The sequence below is a fragment of the Dipodomys spectabilis genome, unplaced genomic scaffold (assembly GCF_019054845.1).
Source record: "Dipodomys spectabilis isolate Male_0828 unplaced genomic scaffold, ASM1905484v1 ptg000017l, whole genome shotgun sequence".
Classification (NCBI taxonomy): Eukaryota; Metazoa; Chordata; class Mammalia; order Rodentia; family Heteromyidae; genus Dipodomys; species Dipodomys spectabilis.
In genome coordinates, this window is record NW_024870694.1 from 18,676,451 (window position 1) to 18,702,730 (window position 26,280).

The 26,280-nt window shown below is 44.2% G+C and overlaps 2 protein-coding genes and 5 non-coding genes across 11 annotated transcripts; 1 reads left to right on the forward strand and 6 right to left on the reverse strand.

The window, feature by feature from the left end:
* The first annotated feature begins 1,664 nt into the window (after window positions 1-1,664).
* On the forward strand, window positions 1,665-18,488 carry Rfc4 (replication factor C subunit 4). 2 transcript variants are annotated; one of them, XM_042669170.1, is made up of 11 exons: window positions 1,665-1,734; window positions 3,676-3,816; window positions 5,758-5,836; window positions 8,284-8,363; window positions 12,423-12,542; window positions 15,910-16,053; window positions 16,479-16,599; window positions 17,037-17,162; window positions 17,950-18,030; window positions 18,112-18,228; window positions 18,309-18,488. In XM_042669170.1, the coding sequence occupies exons 2-11, from the start codon at window positions 3,686-3,688 to the stop codon at window positions 18,402-18,404; spliced, it is 1,095 nt and encodes a 364-aa protein (XP_042525104.1). In that variant the 5' UTR covers window positions 1,665-1,734; window positions 3,676-3,685; the 3' UTR covers window positions 18,405-18,488. The 2 variants fall into 2 exon arrangements, with proteins under 2 accessions (XP_042525104.1, XP_042525105.1); XM_042669171.1 differs by lacking the exon at window positions 1,665-1,734 and adding an exon at window positions 1,809-1,902.
* Window positions 18,481-24,642, reverse strand: Eif4a2 (eukaryotic translation initiation factor 4A2). Of its 4 annotated transcripts, none has more exons than XR_006145782.1 (12): window positions 24,537-24,642; window positions 23,672-23,717; window positions 23,445-23,577; window positions 23,016-23,155; window positions 22,107-22,275; window positions 21,908-22,017; window positions 21,552-21,695; window positions 21,134-21,271; window positions 20,806-20,895; window positions 20,506-20,585; window positions 19,971-20,077; window positions 19,155-19,244 (listed from the first exon to the last, which is right to left on the reverse strand). XR_006145782.1 is itself a non-coding variant. In XM_042669156.1 (11 exons), exons 1-11 carry the CDS (start codon window positions 24,563-24,565, stop codon window positions 19,100-19,102), a joined length of 1,224 nt encoding a protein of 407 aa, XP_042525090.1. In that variant the 5' UTR covers window positions 24,566-24,642; the 3' UTR covers window positions 18,481-19,099. The 4 variants fall into 4 exon arrangements, 2 of the variants coding, with proteins under 2 accessions (XP_042525090.1, XP_042525103.1); XR_006145780.1 differs by having other exon boundaries at window positions 19,156-19,244; window positions 19,967-20,077; XM_042669156.1 differs by lacking the exon at window positions 19,971-20,077 and having other exon boundaries at window positions 18,481-19,244.
* On the reverse strand, window positions 20,642-20,782 carry LOC122099958. Its single transcript, XR_006146054.1, has one exon. It is a non-coding gene; the product is annotated as a small nucleolar RNA SNORA4 (small nucleolar RNA).
* LOC122099924 lies at window positions 20,962-21,093 on the reverse strand. Its single transcript, XR_006146042.1, has one exon. It is a non-coding gene; the product is annotated as a small nucleolar RNA SNORA63 (small nucleolar RNA).
* On the reverse strand, window positions 21,334-21,511 carry LOC122100046. Its single transcript, XR_006146079.1, has one exon. It is a non-coding gene; the product is annotated as a small nucleolar RNA SNORA81 (small nucleolar RNA).
* On the reverse strand, window positions 21,741-21,867 carry LOC122099946. Its single transcript, XR_006146052.1, has one exon. It is a non-coding gene; the product is annotated as a small nucleolar RNA SNORA63 (small nucleolar RNA).
* On the reverse strand, window positions 23,257-23,325 carry LOC122100057. Its single transcript, XR_006146089.1, has one exon. It is a non-coding gene; the product is annotated as a small nucleolar RNA SNORD2 (small nucleolar RNA).
* Window positions 24,643-26,280: the final 1,638 nt, after the last annotated feature.

The window sequence follows — 26,280 nt, forward strand, 5'->3', positions numbered from 1 at the left end:
CCAGACCCTGGCGGCTGGCTCTTTTGCACTGGCGCTCCTTCACTAGCTGTCTGAATGGAACTTGGGAAAAAGAAGGTGTCCGTAGCAGTACGGACGGCCCTCCCTCTCCCCGACAGGCCAACACCTCCGAAGGCAGGTCTCGTGCCCCGCAGAGGTCAAGGAAAAGACACCGATGCCTCTGCCCTGAAAGCACACTGCTAGCTTAGCAGCCGGGCGGGGCCGAGGCCGGCGAGGCGCCCGCTCAGGGAGGAGGGTCGGCTCCAAGGCCTCCGACCTCCGTCCTTTGGGCGGGCGAAAACGCTGCCAGCCGAATCGAGTCGTTCCTGGTCGAAGAGGAGTTCTCAGTGCTTACAGACGGGGTCCCCCAAACCTCGCGGAGGGCCTGGGCACCGGCCTGCCGGCCCCGCCCGCCGCGCCCCGCCGGGCCCCGCCGGGCCCCGCCCGCCCCGCCGCCCCGCCCCGCCCCGCCCCGCCGCCCCGCCCCGCCCCGCCGGGCCCCGCCGCCCCGCCCCGCCCCGCCGGGCCCCGCCGCCCCGCCCCGCCCCGCCGGGCCCCGCCCGCCCCGCCCCGCCCGCCCCGCCGCCCCGCCCCGCCCCGCCCGCCTCGCCCCGCCCCGCCCGCCTCGCCCCGCCCCGCCGCCCCGCCCCGCCGGGCCCCGCCCCGCCGGGCCCCGCCCCGCCGCCCGCCCCGCCCCGCCGCCCCGCCCCGCCGCCCCGCCCCGCCCCGCCGGGCCCCGCCCGCCCCGCCGGGCCCCGCCCGCCCCCGCCCCCCCCCCCCGCCGGGCCCCGCCCCGCCCGCCCCGCCGGGCCCCGCCCCGCCCCCCCCCCCCGCCGGGCCCCGCCCCCCGGCCCCGCCCGCCCCGCCGGGCCCCGCCCCGCCCGCCCCGCCGGGCCCCGCCCCGCCCGCCCGCCCGCCCGCCCGCCCCGCCCCGCCGGGCCCCGCCCCGCCCGCCCCGCCGGGCCCCGCCCCGCCCCCCCCCCCCGCCGGGCCCCGCCGGGCCCCGCCCGCCCCCGCCCCGCCCGCCCCGCCGGGCCCCGCCCCGCCCGCCCCCGCCCCGCCCGCCCCGCCGGGCCCCGCCCCGCCCCGCCCGCCCCGCCGGGCCCCGCCCCGCCGCCCCGCCCCGCCCGCCCCGCCGGGCCCCGCCCCGCCCGCCCGCCCGCCCGCCCCGCCCCGCCGGGCCCCGCCCCGCCCGCCCCGCCCGCCCCCGCTCCCCCCCCCCCGCCGGGCCCCGCCCCGCCCCGCCCGCCCGCCCGCCCCGCCCCGCCCCGCCCCGCCCGCCCCGCCGCCCCGCTCCACTCCCGCAGGGCCCCGCCCCGCCCCGCCGCCCTGCTCCTCTCCCGCACGGCGTCCTTGGCCCGCGGTGTCCAGCGGGGGCCGTGCGCGGAGACAGGAGCCCCGGCCCGTCTTAGGTGACGCCGGCGCCCGGTCTCCGCGCACGGCGGGCCGCCCGGATCTCCTCCCAGGGTCACGCTAAGCTGCCCCACTGCAAGACGCACCGGGGGGGGGGGGGGGGAGGAGAGAGAGAGAGAGAGAGAGACAGACAGACAGACAGACAGACAGACAGACAGACAGACAGACGACAGACAGACAGACAGACGGACGGACAGACAGACAGCCCTGCCGGAAATGACGCACGGCGCGCCCGCGGCCCGCCGGAAGTGATGTTTTCCCGCCATGCCCTGCGTCCGCTGTCGAGTGGCGCGAAACGCGGCCACCGAGGCGCCTGCGGGTACCGTAAGTACTCTAGGCCGGCTGTCCTCGGGTTGCGGGACCGAGCTGAGACTCCACCACCGCCCCTGCGGGTCCCCAACCCGGGACCTCAAGAGCGAGCTAGAGGCGGGCTCGCCGCAGTGGCTGGAGCCTCAGCGGCCCAGCGTGCGGCCGCCCCGCGCGGGAAGCCAGGTTTGCTGGGATCCAGGAGGAGAATCGGCCCCGGCCGTCGCCCTCCCAAACCCAGGGGTCCCCGTGAGGCCTCCCGCCCTCGCCGCGGCTCCAGCCCGGCCTCCCTCACACCCTACCCGAAGCTCGGGCCAAAAGGCAGGCAGGGATGAAAAGATCCATTGACGTTTACCACCTTAAGCCATTTGTTTGCAATTATTATTACTACTATTGCTGTTGTGGTGGTTATTAACGGTTCTATTGAATATATGTACACGCCAAGCACGGAGGTCCGGGTGTGCTATCTTATTTAGTTCAATTGCCTCATGCTGTAGGCCTTAGCTCTTTTTTTTTTTTTTTGCAGAGGGGGGAAAGCTAGTCTCAAAAGTGGTCATTCACTCACCCAACTATTGCACATCTACCAAGTAGCTGACATTGGTTTAAACTCTGGGGTGTATAATAGTAGGTGTGAGGAGAACAGATTGTCACGAATGCTAGGGTTGTTCACACATGAGGCTTTGTGTATGTGTTTAACTCCTAAAAACATCCTGCACGCATGATTATCTAAATGTTACTGCTAATCACTGTGTTCTGTATAAATCTATCAGTTTTGCTTTTGTTTCTTTGCATAGTTTTGTTTTCTTCCATTGAGTTTGCTATTAGAAAAACGGCTGTTCTTTTCTCTTTCACATACACACACACATGCACACAATCACACTCAAAATCTTAAGGTGGGCACTGGCTTTGCAAAGAAAATAGGCTCATGAACGGAGCTGGAGGCCCCAGGAAAGGTTCTCATATGTGGACCAACCACTCCCACTTGTCTCCAATTTCAGGGTCTGAGCTAGAGCTGGGCCTATGACTGGAATGGAAAAGACTAGAGAAAAACTTCTGTAGCACAGTAACATTTAGGGCTGGGAAAGTGGCTCAGTGGTAGAGTGCTTGCCTTGCATGCATGAGGCCCTGGGTTCGACTCCTCAGCACCACATAAGCAAAAAGAAAAAAGTCGGAAGTGGCACTGTGGCTCAAGTGGTAGAGTGCTAGCCTTGAGCTAAAGAGCTGAGGGACAGCACCCAGGCCCAGAGTTCAGGCCCCACGACCGGACCCAAAAAAAAACAAAAAACAAACATTTATTGATGGTTTTGGAACCCTTTAAGAATCTTTATGAGCCAGGTACCCAAGGCTTACACCTGTAATCCTAGCTATTCATGAGGATTGCAAAAAGCCAACCAGGGCAGGAAAGCTCATGAAATTGTGGCGCAAGTGGTAGAGCACTCCCCTTGAGCAAAAACGCTGGGGGACAGGGACTAGACCCAGAGTTCAACCCCAGACCAAAAACAAAAACAACTTCCTGGCATGTGATTTATGTTTGTTCATAATTCCTTCCCTGGCCCCTAATACGTGCGTCCTCTAGGGCATCTTAGGTTGTGGAATGATGTCCTTCATTAAGTAATGGTGGATTTTTTTTATTTTTATTTTTTGGGGAGTTGGTCGTGGGGCTTGAACTCTGGGCTTGGGCATTGTCCCTGTGCTCTTCAGCTCAAGGCGAGCACTGTACCACTTGAGCCACAGCTTCATTTCCAGTTTTCGAGTGGTTTATTGGATATTACAGTCTCACAGACTTTCCTGACAGGGCTGGCTTTAAACCTCAATCCTCAGATCTCAGCCTCCTGAGTTGCTAGGATTACAGGCATGAGCCACTGGTGCCCAGCTGTTGTGGATGTTTTTGTGTAAGGTTAATTGTACTTTCCAGTAGAGTTTCTTAATGGTTTTAAAAAACTTTTTTTTTTTTAATAGGAAAGAAACCATGCAGGCATTTCTAAAAGGCACATCTATCAGTACTAAACCACCATTGACCAAAGATCGAGGAATAGCTGCCACTGCAGGAAGCAGTGGAGAAAACAAGAAAGTCAAACCTGTTCCATGGGTGGAAAAATAGTAAGAACAATGGTTTTTTTGCTGAAATAACCAATTCCCATTTCTGATCTTTTATTTTTTTAATGTAAGAGGGACTTATTATTTACTTTATTTACATGCTATCCTTGAAAATCAACCAATTACTGAAATCCTAGAACCTTGGAATTGAAAGGTACCTTACAGAGACCTGATTTTATTCCCTTATTTTGTAAATGAACTCAGTAACTGAAGCCTACAGTTTCAAAGATGTGAAAAAAAAGTTTCTGTAAGTTGAGTTGAGTATAAGTAATAATCTGTTTCCTATTACTAAAAGATGAAAATTCTTAGGTTTCATTTATTTTTACATTTTTACCAAAATGACACTTGAATAGCACTTTGGGATCAGCTAAACTATTACAAGTAATTGTAATAATCAGATATCACTGAATGGAAAAGTTATTAGAAAGGGTTTGCGGGCCCTCATGTTTTGTCTGGTACTACCAAGTGCTTATTTGAAAATCTTAGGTTTTGATTATTTAAGAAGAAAGGTTGGGGCTGGGAAGGTGTCTCAGTGGTAGAGTGCTTGCCTTGCATGCATGAGGCCCTGGGTTCGATTCCTCAGCACCACATAAGCAGGGGGAAAAAAAGCCAGAAGTGGTATGTGGCTCAAGTGGTAGAGCGCTAGCCTTGAGCTGAAGAGCTGAGGGACAGTGCCCACGCCCAGAGTTCAGGCCCCACGACCAGACCAGAAAAAAAAAGAAAGGTAGGTTGATCTCAGGTTTGGGAGTATAACCTTTGTCACTTTAATATTAAGTTACTAATGATGTACGATGAAAATTATATAATTGTGTTTCATACTGGTTAAGCTTAGTACTTTCCTACCTCAGTTTAGTGACTCTTTTAAGGTCTTTTAAGGTTTTTGTTTTGGTATAAAAAATTTAGAATTGATATTAACTACGGTTTGGGGTTTGTTTGTTTTTCCTATTCTTTGTTTATTTTTGTGTGTGTGCCAGTACTGGGGCTCTTACTCTGGCATTTTGCTCAAAGCTGGTACTCTACCATTTGAGCCACACCTCCAAGTTCTGGCTTTGTTGGTGAATTGGAGTTATGAGTCATGGACTTTTCTGCTCAGACTGGCTTTAAACCAGAATTCTCAGATCTCAGCCTTCTAAGTCACGAGAATTATAGATGTGAGCCACTGGTGTCCACTTAATATAAATTAAGTATATACTAACAATCATTTCCCCTCATTAAATTATTAAATATTTTTCTCTTATCAGCTGAGGTTCATTATTTTGTTAGTATATGATACTACTTGCTAAGCAAGTATTTACATAAGAAATAAACTTGCTTGGGCTGGGAAGGTGGCTCAGTGGTAGAGCGCTTACCTTGCATGCATGAGGCCCTGGGTTCGATTCCTCAGCACCACATAAGCAAAAAGAAAAAAAGCCGGAAGTGGCGCTGTGGCTCAAGTGGTAGAGCGCTAGCCTTGAGCTGAAGAGCTGAGGGACAGCGCCCAGGCCCAGAGTTCAGGCCCCATGACCGGACCCCAAAAAAAAAGAAAAAAAGAAATAAACTTGCTTGGTTAGCAAGTGTTGCTAATGAAACTCTTGCACGTTTTTTCTTGTTCAAGCAGTGTAGATGGGAAATAGATAGTGTTTTATTCCATCAGTTCAGATTTCCCTAAATACAAATAAAGTTTCCATCTACTTCAATCATAAAACATGTTTTTCATTCCATCAATATATAACAGTTGTTAATGATACTTTAGCAAAAGGAACATTTGAGACTTTTGTTTGTTATTGTTGTTGTTGTTGTTGTTTTTCCAGTCCTGGGCCTTGAACTCAGGGCCTGGACACTGTTCCTGAGCTTCTATTGCTCAAGGCTAGCACTCTACCACTTGAGCCACAGTGCCACTTCTAGCTTTTTCTGCTTATGTAGTACCATAGTATACTAAATAATCTTTCTCCCTTTCATCCCCAGTCGCCCAAAATGTGTGGATGAAGTTGCTTTCCAGGAAGAAGTAGTTGCAGTGCTGAAAAAGTCTTTAGAAGGAGCTGATGTGAGTAGCAGTGTTCAGTGCCATTTGGAGATTTATAATTTAAGTCTTTTATTCACCCTTTTCCTTGGTAATCTTCTATATACCCAATGAGTCCTTAATATTAGTTGTATAATTAGTTCAATAACTATTTAATGAGGCTTTAATCCTATGTGCCATTGTTAAATAGTATTAAAGATCAGTTAACAAGACAGATACTTTTATTCTGGTGAGGAGAGATAGACTAAACAAGTAAACCAAATAATAATCAATATGTATTATAAAGATGTTTTGAAAGTGTAATTGTTCACCTAACTTTAGGATTTCTTTTTAAAAGCATTGAGCTGGGCACCAGTGGCTCATGCCTGTAATCCTAACTACTCAGGAAGCTGAGATCTGAGACTCTCGGTTCAAAGCCAGCCCAGGCAGGAAAATCCGTGAGACTGTAATCTCCAATAAACCACTAGAAAACTGGAAGTGGAGCTGTGGCTCAAGCTGTAGAGCACTCGCCTTGAGCTGAAGAGCACAGGGGCAGCACCCAAGCCCAGAGTTCAAGCCCCATGACCGACCAAAAAATAAATAAATAAAAGCATTGAACTTTTTAATTCTGCTTAAAACACGGTTATCCTCTGCTAGGATATATAGGATAAAAATATCCTTTAGTAACTTGTGTTTTCGATTATTAAGAGACAAGATAAACAAAACCCAGGTGAAGCAATACCAATTTTAATTGGTAATGTTTTATTCATGTTGTTTGTTTATGTAAGTGTGTACTGAGGTAGGATCTAGAGCATGCTAGGCAAACACTGTACCACTTAAGCTATGTCCCAGTCCTTCCAAGTGCTTTAAGTGCTCAGTAAGGTCAAAGTGGGATATGGCTTTTGCTTTATGCTCCAGATTTGCTTCCTTAAATCTGGCAGCTTTTAATTGGATATTCTTTCGGTTTGGGATTTTATTATCTTAATGTATTTACAATATATTCAGTATCCTTTATCCAAGAACCAAAGATTTTTGAATTTGAGATTTAGGAATATTTACTTTGTTAGCTCTCCATGGCTGTGACAAAACATGTCCTTAGATAACATGAAAGGAGAAAAATTTATTTTCACTCTTTGTTTCAGAGATTCTAATCCATGGTCACTTGGATGCTTTGGAGACCTTAAGGCATAGCAAAGCAGCTTGACTGATAACAACCAGGAAATAAAAAAGGGAAAAGAGGGGAGCCAGTATCCCAATGTCCCCTTCAAAGGCACACCTTCAATGACCTAACTTCTTTCCAGTAGGCCCTGATTCCTAAAAGTATTGTCACTTCCCAGTAGTGCCATAGACTGGTGACCATGCCTTTAGCTTTAGCTTATAGGCCTTTGGAGCATGTTTAGGATCCAAATCCTAACATTTGTGTGTGTGTGTGTGTGTGTGTGTGTGTGTGCGTGCGTGCGTGCGTGCGTGCGTGCGTGCACACGCACATGCGCGTGCACGCTTGTGTATGTATGGTGAGCAAGCAAGCCAAATGAGAGTGCTAGGCATTGAGTTCAAACCCTGCTACTAATTATTTGTGTATATGTATGAATATGTATATGTGTGTATATATTTACATATAGAGGAAATTCCATTAATATCATGAGAAAATGTGTTCAGAGTAAGTACTTATAGTATCACAGTCACACTAGTACTCAAAAAGTTCTGAGCTGTGCTGGGAAGGTGGCTCAGTGGTAGAGTGCTTGCCTTATATGCATGAGGTCCTGGGTTCAATTTCCTCAACACCACATAAGCAGAAAAAACCGGAAGTGGCGCAGTGGCTCAAGTGAGCAGAAGAGCTGAGGGACAACGCCCAGGCCCTGAGTTCAGGCCCCACAACTGACAAAAAAAAAGTTCTGAGCCAGGCGCCAGTGGCTCACACTTGTAATCCTAGCTACTCAGAAGACTGAGATCTGAGGCTTGAAGTTCCAAGCCAGTCCAGGCAGCAAAGCTTGAGACTCTTATCTCCAATTAAGCCACAAAAAAGCTAGAAGTGGAGCTGTAGTTCAAGTGATAGAGCATTAGTCTTGAGCGGGGGGAAACAAAGCTCAGGGACAGTGCCCAGGCCCTGAGTTCAAGCCCCAGAACTAGAACAAAAAAAAATTTTTTTTTCAGTTGTGGAGCATTTTGGATTTAGATTTTGTATTGGCCTGTTCCACAGTGTGTGTTTGAAAAAAAGTTACAGTTACAAAACAGTTTAAAATCCTTTTCCTAACGAGTGTTTGTTTTGACTTAATTCTTCTTGTTAAGGAAGTTTCTATATCATTCCACAGACATAGTAGTTGTGCATCTCCCTCTGTTGTGCTGGTACTAAGGTTTGAAATCAAGACCTCAAGTTCTCATTTGACATTTGGGCTTCTGGCCAACACTCTACCACTTGAGCCTCCAGTTCCCATTCCACAGATACTTGTGCCAGAATTCAATTTATAAAAATTTAAATTTAATTCCCACAGCTCCCCAATCTCTTATTTTATGGGCCACCTGGAACTGGTAAAACGTCTACTATTTTGGCAGCAGCTAGAGAACTGTTTGGGTAAGTTGAAATCTATTAATCTGTCAATTCACTTTATTTTTAAAGAACTCTGGGCCAGCCGGTTGCCAGTGGCGCACGCCTGTAATCCTAGCTACTCAGGAGGCTGAGATCTAAGGATCATGGTTCAAAGCCAACCCAGCCAGGAAAGTCCGTGAGACTCTTATCTCCAATAAACCACTAGAAAACCGGAACTGGCGCTGTAACTCAAGTCGGTAGAGCACTCGCCTTGAGCTGAAGAGCTGAGGGACAGCGTCCAAGCCCAGAGTTCAAGCCCCATGACCGACAAAAAAACAAAAAAACCAACTCTGGGCCTAGGCACTGTCATTGAGCTCTTCAGCTGAAGGCAAGCTCTCTACCACTTGAGTCACAGCACCACTTACTAACCTGTCCTTTTAAAGACTTGACATGAAAAATCCCCAGCACTTCAAAACAAAACACATAAAAGAAAGGGCTGAGGGGGCCGCTCAGGGTCGCAGTCTCAGCTCCAAGCCTGTGCTGAGGCCCCAGCCAGCCAGTGTAGGAACCTTCTCAATAAAATTGCTTCTTTGTTAACAAAAAAAAGAAAGAAAGAAAAGGCTGAGGGCTGGGAATATGGCTTAGTGATAGACTGCTTACCTAGCATGCATGAAGCCCTGGGTTCAGTTCCTCAGTACCACATAAACAGAGAAAGCCCAGTGTTGCTGTGGCTCAGATGGTAGAATGCTAGCCTTGAGCAAAAGAATCTCAAGGACAGTGCCAAGACTCTGAGTTCAGGCCCCAGGACTTGCAAAAAAGAAAAGAAAAGGAAAAGCTGCATATAGACCTTATGTGTTTCGTGTAATAGCAACTTTTATTCGGGTTTTTGATTATTCCCCCACTAAGACAGATTCAAACTGAGGCAACCTTAGCAGTGTACTCGTAATGAAACCATTAAGTACTTTGTTATTTTATCCAGAGTAGGTCAATCCTCAATATATAATTCTTACATATTCTTTATAAAAAGATAAAGCTTATAGCTAGTCATGCTGGTTCATGCCTATAATCTCAGATTCTGGATAGTGAGGCAAGAGCTATATAATTCCATGCCAAATTTCGATACATTATAAGACCTTACCCAAAAAAGAAAAGGAAAAAAAAAATCCTTAAAGAACTAAACAACAGGGCTGGGAAGGTGGCTCAGTGGTAGAGCGCTTGCCTTGCATGCTCAAGGCCCTGGGTTCGATTCCTCAGCACCACATAAGCAAAAAAGAAAAAAGCCGGAAGTGGTGCTGTGGCTCAAGTGATAGAGCGCTAGCCTTGAGCTGAAGAGCTGAGGGACAGCGCCCAGGCCCAGAGTTCAGGCCCCACAACCGGACCCAAAAAAAACAAAAAAAAAAAGAGGAAAAAAAAAAGAACTAAACAACAAAAAAACTTTTAATTCTAGGTTTCATATTTAATTATATATGTAGTTTCAAATAGAACATATTCACAGAATTTCCTAATATTTATATCCATAGAATATTTTCCTAATTAGGAAAAATTAAGCTGGACACCAATGGCTGACACCTCTAATCCTAGCCACTCAGGAGGCTGAAGTCAGGACTTTGGTTTGAAGCCACCTCAGGCAGGAAAGTCTGTGAGACTCTTATCTCCATTTGACCACCAGAAAACGAAGTGCTGCTGTGGCTCAAAGTGGTCGAGCAGTAGCCTTGAGCCAAAGAGCTCAGGAATAGCACCCAGACCCTGAGTTCAAGCCTCATGACAAAAAATAAAGGGAAGAAAGGAATGATAAGAGAGAGGGAGGGAGAAAAGGAAGGAAGGAGAAGTGTTAAATAGAAACAACTATCTTAGTTTTTGTTTGTTTTGTTTTTTATTTTGGTCGGTCGTGGGGCCTGAACTCTGGTCCTGGGCACTGTCCCTCAGGTCTTCAGCTCAAGGCTGGTGCTCTACCACTTGAGCCATAGCACTACTTCCGGCTGTTTCTGCTTATGTGGTGCTGAGGAATCGAACCCAGGGCCTCATGTATGCAAGGCAAGCACTCTACCACTGAGCCACCTTCCCAGCCCTATCTTGTTTTTTGTTGTTGTTGTTTTTGCCAGTCATTGGGCTTGAACCAATCTGGAAGTATGCTGTATCCCTGAGCCTCTCTGTGATCAAGGCTAGAGCTCTACCACTTGATCCACAGTGCACTTACAACTTTTTCTGTGTATGTGGTGCTGAGGAATTGAACCCAGGGCTTCATGCATGCTAGGCAATCACTCTACCACTAAGCCACATTCCCAGGCCAAAACAACTATCTCGTGAAGTTTCTTTTTTTTTAGGGATTGAGGTAGTTGAGGTTGGTGTTGCAATATTGAGCCCAGGGCCTCCCACATGGGAATCATTCATTGTATCATTGAACTATGGCCTCAGTTAGTAGGATTTTTTTGTTTTTAATTTTAAAAATACTCTGAAGAAAGACTAGAGGAAAGTATTAAAACTGTTTAGGAAATTAATATTTCATTTTCTTTTTCTACAGTGAGTGTTACTTTTAGTGATTTAGGGGGGCTATACAGTTCAGTGATAAAAGTGCATGTGCAAAGCCTGATTCCCCAGCATGCCCCCCCCCCCCCCGCCCCGAAAAAAAAAGAAAGGCCAAGCACTAGTGTCTCTCAGGATTGCAGTTCAAAGCCAGCCTGGGGAGGGAAACCCATGACACTTTTATCTCCAGTTGATCACCAAAAGGTCAGAAATGGAGCTGTGGCTCAAGTGGTAGAGTGCTAGCCTTGAGCAGAAAAGCTCAGGGACAGCATCTATGCCCTGAGTTCAAGCCCCAGGACTGGCACCAAAAAACAAAAATAAGAAAACCACACCACTGTTTGTTTAATTTTTTATTGTTTAATTTTTATCATTTTATCATTATAAAGGTTATAAACAGAGGGATTACAGTTACATAAGTCAGATAAACAGTACATTTCTTAGTTAATAGTTTTATTTCCAACATAGTATCTAGTGGGTTTCACCGTTGTATTGATTCACCCTTTGTCCCACCATTTCTTTTCTTTTTTTTTTTTTAATTGTGAAAATACTAGAGGGGTTACAATTACATGGGCAAGATAATGAGTACATTTCTTTTTTTTGGGGGGGGGGGGTCGGTCGTGGGGCCTGAACTCTAGGCCTGGGCGCTGTCCCTCAGCTCTTCAGCTCAAGGCTAACGCTCTACCACTTGAGCCACAGCGCCACTTCCAGCTTTTTTCTTTTTGCTTATGTGGTGCTGAGGAATCAAACCCAGGGCCTCAGGCATGCAACGCAAGCGCTCTACCACTGAGCCACCTTCCCAGCCCCATGAGTGCATTTCTTATCAAGCATTGTAGCCTCCTCCTTTGTTTGCCCTTCCCATCCCTTCCCATCCTCCCCCCCCCCCACCCCCCCACCCAATTGTCCCACCATTTCTGTATGCATCTTGGGAAGTAGGGAAGTCAGGAGGGGAAAACTAGAGGGAATGACATTGTTCAGAAGAGAATGTACTCATTACCTGACTTGTATAACTGTAACCCCTTTGTACATCACCTTTACAATAAAAATTATAAAATAAAAAGTACATTTCTTTTTGGACCCCTCACTCCTACTTCCTCCAGTCTCCGCCTATAAGTTATATAGTTCATTTTCAGCATAGTATCTATTGAGTACCACTGCTGTATTTCTTCACCCTTTGTTCCTCCATTTCTCTCTTACCCTCCCAAAGACAGATAAACCAACAAATAAGACAAAGAAAACAAAACAAAAATAACAAAGAATCATGTTTTAATAGACTAATTTTCTTTATAGCAAGCTGCCTTCTAGAAACACTCAAAATGTGCTAAGTTGTAACATATTTAACATTACTTCAATGTCTAATGTTAAATTAAGAAATATATATTACAGTAGTTTTGTTAACATGACAAGATATTTATTATACAAAAGTTTGACATATATGAAGTAGTTACACTTTTTCATTAATGAAAAATGCCAAAATATTAACCATGTACCATATAAAGTATATAACATGTTAAGTGTATTCAAGTTATGCCTGGGTTACTTGTATGCTGTGTGGTTTCATGTATCTTTTTCATTTTTAAATAGTCCTGAACTGTTTCGATTAAGAGTTCTTGAGTTAAATGCATCTGATGAACGTGGAATACAAGTAGTACGAGAGAAAGTGAAAACTTTTGCTCAATTAACTGTGTCAGGAAGTCGTTCAGAGTAAGTAAACCTTACTTTTCCATAATGTTGGTCATTATCTTTGTTTTAAATAAGGGCTGTACATTGACTATATCCTCTGAAAAGTTAAAAGTGTTAGAAAGTTCATCCCTAAATTCACAGGAATGGTATTTGGAGGTGAGACCTTGGAAGATAACTAGAAATCATGAGGGTAGAGCCCTCTAGTGGCCTTATTAAGTCTTGTCAGGCTTGCTCTGTCTTTCCAGACGATGCTATCTGCTATGTCCGAAGTATGCCCTCAGCATATACAACCCTTCATTTTGGCTTCTTGGGGGAGTTAATTGGAGATAAGAGTCTCACAGACTTAACTGCCTGAGCTGGTTTCAAATCTCAATCCTCAGCTTTCAGCCTCCTCAGGCCAGGATTACATGCATGAGCCACCAGTGCCTAGCTCAATTCCTTTTTTATGCTGGATCATACTTATATCTAAATTACAGAGATGTTGAAATGACCATTTGATTGTATGTAATAGTTTCAAGTTAGTAAGTTTTCAAGGGTATTTAATAAATTGTCTGGTGGTATGCATGTAATTTTTTGGAAATAAAAGTCTTACAAGCTGTGCATAATGGTGCACACCCATAATCCTAGCTACTCAGGATCACTATTCAAAGCTAGCCCAGGCAAGAAGTCCATGAGACTTACCTCCAATTAACCACCAGAAAATTGGAAGTGGCGCTGTGACTCAAAATGGTTGATTACTACTAGCCTAGAGTAAAAGAGCTCAGGGACATTGCTCAGGGCCTGAGGTCAAACCCTATGACCAACAAAACGAAAAACAAAAGAGTAGAATCTCACAGACATTCTTGTCCAGGCTGACTTCAAACTGTGATACTCAGATCTCAGCCACCTGAGAAGCTAGGGTAACTGATATGAACCATCAGTGCCCAGTCTCTCAAGTATCTTAAGTTTTAGCATATATTTTATAGTTTGGATCCAAACTTAGATAATTTTAGAGTGAAAAATAGTATTACTAGGGCTGAGAATATAGCTTAGTGGTAGAGCACTTCAAGCCCCAGGACTGGCAAAAATAAATAAATAGTATTAATAACTAAACAATAAAATATTTAAATAATTTTTAAATAATTAAAACAAGAGGGCTGGGAAGGTGGCTCAGTGGTAGAGCGCTTGCTTTGCATGCTCAAGGCCCTGGGTTCGATTCCTCAGCACCACATAAAAAGAAAAAAGCCGGAAGTGGCGCTGTGGCTCAAGTGGTATAGTGCTAGCCTTGAGCTGAAGAGCTGAGGGACAGCACCCAGGCCCAGAGTTCAGGGCCCCCCCCCCAAAAAAAAATAATAATAATTAAAACAAGATTGTCTTCCCTAAAGGTAATAGGAATTTAGTCAATTACATTCCTTAAGTGGCAAAGCTCTAAGATTAAAATTTTGATATCTGAACATATATTTAAATTTTACAACTGAGAACACTTCAAAATTTATTGAATGTGAAAAACTGTCATTTCCACATGTTAACTGTATTAGCCAATTGTATTTCTTCTGAAAACTGTTTGGTTCAATTGCCTGTTTATTAATTGGATTGCATTTTCACTTTTTGAACTCTATATGCTGGATATTAGTCCTCTACGTTGAATAACTGGCAAGATTTCCTCCCATTCTGTGTTTATTTTGCTTTGCAGAAACTAATGTCCCATTTGTTAAGGGCAACTGGAGTTGTATTTACCTGTGCCTATATCTTCCAGGGTTTTACTACATTTTTCCTTTAATAGATTTAAATTTTTCAGTCTTTGAGTTCTTTGATCCACCTGGAATTGATTTTTGTATGAATGAGAAATAGAAGTCCAGTTTCAGTGACCTAACTAGTTTTTGTGTGTATGTATTTTTTTAATGTCCACCTTGAATTGATTCTGTACTCACAACTTCTATAGCACCCTGTTTCCTCCTATGCAAAATAAAGATTGGGATAAAAGACCACTTGATCAACCCAGGCATGGTGGTGCATACCCATAATCTCATATTCAGGAGACAGAATAATTTGAGAGTTGGTGGTAAACAAAAGCTATGCATTACATGATTCACGATTTATACGATTAGAATGGGTAAACCTAGAGACAGGAAGGAGATAGTGACTGCCTAGGCTGGGAGATGTGGGGGAAAGAGTAATTCCTAACAGGCATAGGGTTTCTTTTTGAGGTAATAAAACAGTTCTAAAATTAGCCTGGAATGATGGTTGCACAATTCTTGAATATGTAGTTCCCCCTCTCTACCTTATATGCTCTTTTACTTTCTGTGATGTTAATACCCATAGTTACCTATGGTGTAAAAATATTAAAAATTCTATCAGTCTTAATTTTTCAATTAATATCATTCAGAGTATGATGAAATCTCCTTTCCCATCTGGCACAAATGATTCATTTGTCTCTTAGTAGCTGTCTCTGTTACCAAATCAGTGTCAGTATTTCATGGTTTGTATTCTAAATAACCATTTTATTTTGTAATAGCCCCAAAGCACAAGATTAATGAGTTGGCAATATTATTTTTTTTTTGTCAGTTGTGGGGCTTGAACTCTGGACCTGGGCACTGTCCATCAGCTTTTCAGCTCAAGGCTAATGCTTTACCACTTGAGCCACAGCACCACTTCTGGTTTTCTGGTTGTTAATTGAAGATAAAAGTCTCATGGACTTTCCTGCCTGGGCTGGCTTTGAACCGGGATCCTCATATCTCAGCCTCCTGAGTAGCTAGCTAGGGTCATAGATGTGAGCCACCAGCGCCTGCCTGACTTGGCAATTTTATTACTACATATTACTGTGATTCAATTTTTTTAGGTTATTGCTAATCTTACTATGCCTAATTTGTTTTTTGTTTTGTTTTGTTGGTCGTGGGCCTGAACTTGGCCTGGGCGCTGTCCCTCAGCTCTTCAGCTGTAGACTAGCACTCTACCACTTGAGCCTCAGCCCTACTTCCAGCTTTTTCTGCTTATGTGGTGCTGAGGAATCAAACCCAGGGCCTCATGCATATAAGGCAAGCACTCTACCACTGAGCCACCTTCCCAGCTCCTATAAGTTAAATTTAAGTATATCTAACAGGAAAATCTTGTATGTATATATACATATTCATGTGTATGTATAACCCAGTTGCTTCATCTGTAACTATGTAAGTATATTGTATATTTGTGTATGTGTGTGCGCACACACGTGCGCGTGCGCATATACACTTAAATTTCAAGCATCCTCTAATGTTCTTGGAACATTTCTCTACAGAATGTTAAGTGGAGACTACTGAAAAAATATTTTGTTGTACACCGTAAGTAGGTAAATTGCATTGTGTTTTATCTCAGCAAAGCTGTTAGTGAACACTATGTATTAATCTTCAGCTCCTTTGTTTCTCTGCATTAGTGGGAAACCATGTCCTCCTTTTAAGATTGTAATTTTGGATGAAGCAGATTCTATGACCTCAGCTGCTCAAGCAGCTTTAAGGCGTACCATGGAGAAAGAGTCCAAAACAACCCGATTCTGTCTCATCTGTAACTATGTCAGTCGGTATGTATATTGCTTTAAAGATAGTAGATGCTAGGCAGCCTTCTTTGTAGTTGTTCTTGAGAGGGTCTCAGCCATGTGTCCTATGCTGACAGAAATTATAACCTTCCTACTTCAGCCTTCTTAGCGCTAAATTACAACTAAATTACAAGCGTGTACGTGCTACATCTGGTTTTTAAAATTAGCACATAATTATATATATTCATGGGGTACCATGCAACATTTTTACATATGTATAATAATCAGATCAGAATAACTGACACATCACCTCAGACACTCACTTGTTTTAAAAACATTCAGACTCTTCTTTCCTGTTCTGGATAATCCCAGTTACATCCAGAAAAATACACAAATTTTTCAGTGCTTCATTAATTCCACCATCAGATGTTGACTTAGACACCAATGTTTTGCCCTTTTTTTTTTCTCAGAATTATTGAACCCTTGACCTCTAGATGTTCAAAATTCCGCTTCAAACCTCTGTCAGACAAAATTCAACAGCAGCGGTTACTAGAAATTGCTGAGAAGGAAAATGTCAAAATTAGCAGTGAGGTAATTGCTAGTTATTGGTTACTGTAACTAATTCCTTCCTTTAGTGGATGCACATGAGGTCCTGAAAATATTAAATATATATTACTTACTGTTCTTACGGCAATTTTCAGCCAGTCTCTGCATAATGACAAGTTTTTAGTAACTAATAATTCTTTCAATATTATATAGCCCTTTATTACAACAGAACTTAACATTAATTTTCTTTGTTCATTTTATATGACCCAGAAAACATAATGAACTTTTTATCTCTGCCAGCTTCTTACAAAAGCAAAATACTGCTATCCTTCCATTTGGACAGTGCTATCTCCATTAAATTCTGCTTTTATAGAATTAATTCTCCCCCAAACAAATATGTTATTTGTCCACTAACATTGATTTTTGTTTAAAAGTTTTAATTCACCCTTTCAAGTTTAAAAAATAACTCTTTCCCTCTTCAGGAAATAGCTTATCTTGTTAAAATATCAGAAGGAGACTTAAGGAAAGCTATTACATTTCTTCAAAGTGCTACTCGATTAACAGGTGGAAATGAGGTCGTGGAAAAAGTGATTACAGACATTGCTGGGGTAAGAGTATTATTACTTTGAAATTCTAGTTGGACTTTTTTGCCTTATAGAAAAATTCAAACCAACAAATAACATAGCCTAATAACAAGTCTAATAAGAGAATAATTACAAAAATTAGCTGGGCACCAGTGGCTAATGCAAATAATCCTAGCTACTCAGGAGGCTGCTATCTGAGGATCCCGGTTCAAAGCCAGCCTGGGAGGAAAGTCTGATATGCTAATAAAAACACTTAGAAAACTGGAAGTGGCATTGTGACTTAAGTGGTAGAATGCTTGTATTGAGCTGAAGAGCTGAGGGAGGGATAGCACCCAAGGCCCAGAGTTTAAACCCCAAGACAAAAAAAAAATTTAATCTTGATAATCCCAGTTACCATCTTGTTCCATCTCAGGGACAAGGAACAGCTTTTGCCAGATTTCTTAACTCCACCTGGGGCTGCAACCTTCACTTTCAGTTGTTTCTACTGTGGCCAGAAGTGAGCCTGCCACACCTTCAACCAGAGCCCCCTATGCTCTGCTCTCTAGATCACTTGTCAGTTCTTTTAAAACTTTGCCGGGCACTGGTGGATCCTGCTTGTAATCCTAGCTACTCTGGAGGTTGAAATAAGTTGGGATGGCCACTAAGCCTTTCTGTAGTTATTCAGAACTTTATTCATGAGGTACAAAGGGTACTACAAGTGATGTGCACTAGGAAGCCTTGTTTTAGGAAAATGGCAAGCCCAATGTAGCCTCCTTTTCCATATTCCTAACTCTACAAAGGGATTCATAGAATGTTCTCCAACACTTTTTAGGTAATACCAGCTGAAACCATCAATGGGATAGTTGCTGCTTGTCAGAGTGGGTCTTTTGATAAACTAGAAGCTGTGATAAAGGTAATATTTTACATTTGTATCTGCTTTGTAAACTTTTTGTAATTAAAATCATACCAAACTCTCCCAACTTTATTTTATCAGGACTTAATAGATGATGGCCATGCAGCAACCCAACTTGTGAATCAACTTCATGATGTAATTGTAGAGAATGACCACCTTTCTGATAAACAAAAATCGATAATTACAGAAAAGCTTGCTGTGAGTATGCATATTACTACTTTAGTCATCTTTACCGTATTTCCTTGTGACTAGTAATCTTTATACTTATTTCCTTATAGGATGTGGATAAATGCTTAGCCGATGGTGCTGATGAACACCTGCAGCTCATTAGCCTTTGTGCAACTCTAATGCAACAACTGACTCAGAATTGCTGAGTTGGCGCTAGTCACCTGGTTTATAAAAACCCCCCTTTGTACAACTGCTTAAAATGCAAATAAAATGAAAGCTTCATTTTTAAAGTGAATATACAATTTATTTAACATTCAAACTTCATTAAGACATGTGCAATATGGCAATTTTACTGGGAGTTTAACCCTACCTAGGATATGATTGCTTGCTGGGGTTTAGCAACAGGGTCCATTTCACACTTAGCACTAATTGAATAAATACAATACCAAACAAACTGCATTCAAATGCTTTCTAAAAAAATCAATTTTAAAGGCCTTTCTATTCAGGCTGAGAAACACAGTAAAGGCAGATATGCTAGTTTAACATAATTGGCCGATTTTATACAGCACTTATATCTTTTAGTCCACAAGTATATTATTAAATGATAGAGAACATCTAATACAACCATTTCTACATAACTAGGAAATAAATTTCTAAGAAAGAAAGATTTTACAGACCCCATCTTTTATACCCACCCCAACAGTCTAACTCTAAAGAGGATGAAGCCAAGGACTTTCCTCACAGAGCTCACGACTAATGTCGCTTTGCTATCAAAATCTGTATTTCTGATCCGTAATGAGCATTGAGACAAGATTCAAATATTCCCAAAGAAGCACAATGCACGTTGTGGTCGCCTATTCAGCAACAGCGAGCACTGCATTCAAAACTCTCATCCCAGGAATTAAATAAGGTCAGCCACATTCATGGGCATCTCCTCCACTGTAGTATTGTAGAAAGTCTCAATGTCACGAAGAATCCTCTTGTCTTCTTCAGTAACAAAGTTTATAGCCACACCTTTCCTCCCAAATCGACCCCCTCTGCCAATTCTGTATAAGAGAAAGAAAAGGGCAATCAGAAGAACATTACTTCTTAAATGTTTTATGAACTTATTGAACATGATGATCCACTTGTTAACCATCAGCTGCTGTTTACTTATCAAGGTTATAGATCGTGCTTCTAATTGGAGCATTAGCTGCTAAAATCAATACATAGAGGAAAAAAAATCTTCCTTTGCAGTTAGTGCCAAAAGGATTCAAGGCTTGTCTGGCTGCAAAAATGAGATTTTTATCAGGCGCCTTGAGCATTAATTATAATAAAGCAGATGGCAGTATTGTGTTTGGGGTAGTGAAATTAAAGCCCATACCAAAGTGGGCCAGCCAAGAGCAGTAGTCAGCCTGGGACAGATGTAAACACCAGGGATAAAAGAGAACAGTTATGTAATCCACTCGACGCACTTCTGGAACTGTAAACTGTAAATACAAAATGCTGTAGGTTAACTATTTTCTAAAACCTGACAACTTTTCCAGTGGGAAAACAAATTTGGCAGGGTAAACCCAAACTCATCACTGCTTTTTTTGTTCAGTTTCACACGTTGTATACTCAATTACTCAAAACGTGTTACCTCCAAAACAGCTCTCTACCTTCCTATAGAAACCAGACAATACAAACCACCTAATGCTCCCTAAGAAATGCTAACATACAAAATGCCTTGGCTGGAACAACTTAAAATATCAAATAATCATGACAAAAGAAAAACAAATATAAATACCGACTCGCTCTTTATTCAAACAGTGTGCTGTTTCGCTTATGAATCCACGTCCTAAATTACGTCAACGCCGTTTCTGAGTGCCATCTCGTCATCAACTGGTGCTATCGACTCCTGTATTTTTTAAAAAGTCTTTTTTTACATCATATAACAAAGTACAATTCAATTTATTTAGGGATAAAGCCACTATAACTAAACCAGGGATCACTCAAAATGCTACCAGCAACACCAAGAAAATCCCAACTATAGAAATCACCAAGAAAAAGCACATGGACACAAGATCACTAAAAGTTCAAACAAAACACCAAGAGATCTAAAGCAACCTATTCTGTGTGTATAACCAATCTGACCAACATTTACATGTTTTCCCACATTGCTCTGAGCAGTCTTCCCAAGGACAACTTTAGGTACATCTCACTAAAATTACTGTCCTACTAATCTATCCCTGATTTGATATCACCTGTCATACAAATCATAGTAGGAAACCAACACATTGAATTTATTTCACCAATTCAAATAGGTTTAAGATGCTGTCTTCTCACCTGTGAATATAGTTTTCACGATTGGTAGGTAGGTCATAGTTTATAACCAAAGACACTTGTTGCACATCAATTCCACGAGCCTGAAATACAACAGTGCATGTTATGTTATAATCTGAATTCAGAAAAATTGAGATGTAATGTAGGCCACAAAATTAGTAATGAACTATATTAAATGGTATAGCCCATTGTGGAGTATGTGGTCAAATTATTTTCCCAAATAGCCTAAGTTGGTAAAGGTTATTAAAGAAAACCTTTCCCCAAAATTAGCTTTTGGTATACTGTAAGTTATGTCAAACTTACCAACAAGTCAGTAGTGATCAAAACACGGCTTGACCCTGAACGGAATTCCCTCATGATAACATCTCTCTCCTTCTGATCCATATCACCATGCTGCAAGAAAATGAGCAAATCTTAATTCAAGAATTACCAGCCAGGTCAACACTGAATTTTCACAACATGTATGAGACCAAGCGTCCCTGGCTGCTACAGAGGTATAGCAGACAGGTATAGTTAAGAAACAACCTTAATTTAAGCAGGGGGAACGACAACACAGCACTTAGCAGCTATATTGTAGTCTAAATCCTGCTGTAACAAATGTCAATCAGCACTCAATTAGAACACCTCTTACCAGAGCAGAAACTGTAAAGTCCCTGGCATGCATTTTCTCGGTGAGCCAGTCTACTTTGCGCCTTGTATTGAGGAAAATAACAGCTTGTGTGATAGTCAGTGTCTCGTACAAGTCACAAAGTGTGTCCAACTTCCATTCCTTAAATATTTCAAAGAAAAGATGCATTTAGTTCCCAACTCTCCACTAGTTTATTTCTATCAGCGTATTGCACCAAATCTTAAGACAAAGGACACTGGACATTAAGAAAGAGGTCCACCCCAGTCTTTAGGATCTAGTGCAGTTACTTTTCTTCTTGTGTGTACTCTGCTAGCATTATTACAGAAACCAAGACAGAATCCTAGTTTCTGCAATTTTAGCACAGTGCTTATACAAGAAGTAAACAAAGTAAACATATTATTGAACACTAAAGACAAATTACCTCTCTCTCAACATTTATATAAAACTGCTTGATTCCTTCAAGGGTCAATTCTTCCTTCTTCACCAAGATTCGAATCGGATCTCTCATGAATTTTTTGGTCACTTCCAACACATCAGTTGGCATTGTGGCAGAGAGCAACACGACCTTAAAAAAATGTAATTCAAGTAAACAGAACTTTCACAGTAATTAATGTTTGAGACCAAGCGTCTCTGTCTTAGTATGGAATAAAGCTAGACAGAGATAGTAATGTATCATATGCTTTAAGCAGGGGGAACGACAATAAAACACTTCAGTTATATTGTAACTGTGCCTGCATTAATCCAAGCCTCAACTTTGAGGGCAAAATAAATGCTTACCTGAATACTTGTATTTAATTTCTGGAAAATCTCATAGATTTGATCCTTGAACCCTCGGCTCAACATTTCATCAGCTTCATCCAAAACAAACATTTTGATCCATTTTGGAGCTGTTAAAAAAGCCATTCAGAATTTCAAAACTCCCAAATGTAACTATTGCCAACAGTACAAAACTATAGTCTTTAAGAACACTACTTACAAAGGTAGCGTCTGTTCAACATGTCAAACACTCTCCCTGGGGTACCAACAACAATATGTGGCGCTTCAGCCTGCAGCTTTTGCATTTCATTTCGAACATTGGTTCCACCAATGCAGGCATGACAAGTTGCTCCCATGTAATCTCCAAGTGCGAGAATTACCTTTTGGATCTAAAGGCCAAAAACCATAATTATTCCATTGTAGAATTATGAACTTTGAAGACTTATTTCCAAGGCATAATGGCAAATACTTGGTCTGCCAACAGCTTCTATGCATGCACAGCATAAAACTACTTCCAAGTCTAACCACGACTGTTCTAATTCCCTTAATTTCTTTACTGTTTCAAATGTGGGATCTTGTTATCCCAGACATCAGCTATACAATTAGTTTCCTACATTATTCACTGTGCAGGAAAGTGTAATACTGAAACATGATCTGTAATTACAGCTGGGGAAAATATTGGCCAAATTTTGTCTCAGGGTAGGTACTATTACCCTTATAATCTTGGATTTTAATAAAGGTTTTATGGCTTTATTAGAAAATCTTACTGAAGAGCCAATTATGTCATTAAGCTTCAAAAACATCGCATGCAACAGATGCATCACAAACTACTGAGACAGTCAAATGGTAACATGTCACTGCAGTTTTCATGTTGCACAACTGGATTCAACTACAAAATATGGCTATACATCTAGTCCACTGTTAACAGAAAACTTTGCATCCTCATCCTGTTTACCACTATAAACAGTACCTACACACCCACCTCCTGCTTAACTTTGAACTCCCTGCATGCATGGATAATAAATGATGGCTGATAGGGCAATTTGTACTGTCTTAAAATTATTCAGTTGTGAAACCTGAAACCTATGCAACACGCAAGCAGTTTTTTTTTGAACTACACTATCAATACCTGTTGAGCCAGTTCTCTGGTGGGGGCCAATACTAGTGCTTGGGTCTCCTTGAACTCAATCTCCAACTGTTGCAGGATGGAAATAGCAAATGTGGCTGTCTTGCCAGTACCTGACTGAGCTTGAGCAATCACATCATACCCTAAAAAAAGTAGGATACACATTTACCGATCCCACAGCAAAATTGTCACTTCTACCACACACCATGTATTCCAGTTGGAACATGATTATGCCCAAACAATCAAGTGATCAGCAGTGAGTATTTTCTTCATTTCAGGTCAGTCCCGAAAGATGATTGCCATCATTTCACTTTAAGGAATACAAATACGTGCTAGCAGTCCCCCAAAGGTTACTTTCCCTCTTATGGGCCACCTCAATGCTGAACAGTGAATTCGTTTTAGTAAATAAAGGTCAACACTTTTTTCTTTTACCTTTAATGCAAGGGATAATAGCTCTCTGTTGAATAGCTGAAGGCTTCTCAAAACCATAAGCATAGATGCCCCGTAGAAGAGACTCCTTTAAATTCATATCATCAAAGTTATCAACAATCTCATTCCAGTTGCTCTGTTAAGTGTAAGAAAAATAGCACCCGTAAATAAGATGGAAAACTAAAGCGGCACCGTTTCTTGGGCTAACAAAATCCACATCTATTTCTTACCTCGATGACACCATCGGGGTCCATTCCCTCTGGGCCGCCATGTTCTCTGCAGACAAAAACATTAAGAGTGAGACAATACAGCCCTCGGCCACGAGTTGTGACCTTTTTTACCATCCTTGGGTCATTACCCTCCCAGAACGCGTTGACTACCTCCAAAGCCAAGCGAAGCTGGTTCCGGGGGAGGTACCCAGGTTCCCTTCCCCACTGGGAAGGCCTCTGGAGGACAGCAGGCCCCAGGACCAGCCCCTTCCCCAGCTCGGAGAGCTCGGGCCCTCCCGTCCAGGGAACGGAGCCGTCTCGCGAGAGCTCCGCGCGCCGAGCTCCGCCCCTAACTCTGCGCAAGCCCCGGTGATTGACGCGGACCGAGAGGCCTTGGCGAGGGGCTACGCCAACGGTTCGTCGGCTCCCCTGTGTCCGGCCCGGTCCCCACCGCCCACCCGGCTGGGGCGTGGGGGGCCAACCGCGAGCACCCCATCCGCTCATCTAGAGAGACCCAGGCCCCCCACTCGCGTGGCGGGCCGTCAGCCTAACTCCGGGCCCCGGTAACGCAGTGCCTAACGCAGACTGCGCCACGGCTCCCACCAGCGTGTCCCGTCCGGCGCGGGGAGCGCGGACGGCAGGGCTGTAGTAACACGTCCCGGGAGCAAAGAGCAGCCTCCAGGCCCTCCATCTGTCCCCCTGCAATCCCGGGCCCTGCCCATCACGGAAGGCTCTGGAAGGGCACAAGGGGGAGGGGGGGCTCTACCGTGAGAAAAATAAAAAACACCCAGCACCTAATTCCGTGCCACCCATTCCGTGGTCGGGGGGCAGGGGGGGAACATGCCCTCCACGAGGGGGTCCCGAGTACCGCCAGACCGCGCCGTACCTGTTATAGTCCGCAGAACCACCAGACATGATCCGAAGGACGCCTCCGAGCCCGACTGGAAAGACAGCCGCACCGCGCCACCCGTTTTTTATAGGCTCGCGGCCGGAACCCGTTTCTCGCGGAGGAATTTCTCCTCGCTCGGCGGTTGACCGCCAGCATTACAACCCTGGGGTTCGTTCTCTCACGTCCCATCCTCAGAGGCTCGATGAGAAAAAAAAACCCCAAATGTCCATGGGATCCCCCGATCTGATAGCATGGGTTGGAGATCCCAGGATTGGGAGGGGGGGGCTGGGAACTCTTTGCTAGCGGAAGGATATCGCAGTGATGAGAACGGAACTGCGCTCTCGCCGCCCGCCCTGCTCCTACGGGGTTTCCGCGTCCGTGACGCAGAGGCGGGCCGGGCTCCCGGGGCCGCAGTGGGCGGCGTGCGTGCGTGCTTGCGTGCGTGCGTGCGGGCCCGAGGCGCGGTCCGCTGGGGGCCGCCGCCGCCGCCCCTGCAGCCCCTGGGGCGCCGCGGGGTGGGGGCTCCGCTTGAGGCTCGGGGCGGGGCGGCGGTCCGTGGTTTGCGCAGACCGTGAAGAACGGCCTGACGTTTCCCCCAACCATGTACATATCTCAGATTTCCAGTGCGTGAATCTCCTCTGCTGGGGAGAATAACTAAGTCCATCATGTCGGGCCCGGCAGGTCTCAGAATCTCCAGTTTGCGGGGCCCGGGGGGGGGGGGGGGGCGGAATAGCACCAGTGTCATTGACAGATGCCTCTGCACTGGCAACTTCATTCTCATGTGCTCCTTGTCTGCTCCCGCAGCAAAACAAGGCGAGTGATTTTCACGCAGCAGCTGCGAGGAATGCCCGCTTAACATCATTATCAACCTGGCAAGTGGATAAAGGCTAAGGATCGGCCGTTTTCTTTGTGAGGCCGGAATGTAAATGGTGTTTATGGAGGGGGCTGATCACCCAGCGCTACTTTGGGACTGGACAGGTTTTAATTCCGGTCTAAATTAGTCTTTAATAATAATTGATAAGAGACTGCTTTTAATTGGCCTGTTGGTGTTTTGAAATCCGGAGCAACACAGTTCCTCCTGCTTCAATGAACTATATGGCTCCTTAAGCTCAGAGAGTTTACAGGCCGCTGGCTAAAAATAAAAAGACAATATATTTAAAACATTGACTTTTAAAACAACCCTACTCAAGAAGCAAGATAGCATCAGGAACACTCCAAACATTTCCTGCTGTACTGGAAATTTTTTTGTAGGTTACAGAAGATATTTGGCTCTAAATACTATTTTTATACCCCCCCCCCCCCAAAAAAAATGCATGCCAAGAACTGTGACAAAAATTAACACCAAGATAACAAAGTGGACCTAGCCCTCAGGCTAGTTCAAATCCAGGTTCAAGGTGAGGCCAGACATTTTCAGAAAAAAAAATACTGTCTCATTCAAAACTGCCTAAAAATATCCCAGAAACTAAGAAATCAGAGGAAATGCTAAGCCAAAACCACAAGGACCAACTGTTTAGTTGCATTTGAGCGTTAGAGTAAAAGCAAGTGGTTGTGGGGTGAACTTAATCAGCAATTAACACCTACTGTAGGTGTTTTCTTTAGGATTATTAGTGGATGCTATGAGGATTTTCAAAAGTCTCAGGAGGAAGTAGTCAAAGAGTAGCCTTTTATTTTCCAAAGTCTCTTAGGAGGAAGCAGTCAAGGTCTAACCTTTAGGTTACAAGTGCTACTAAGGAGTTAAATA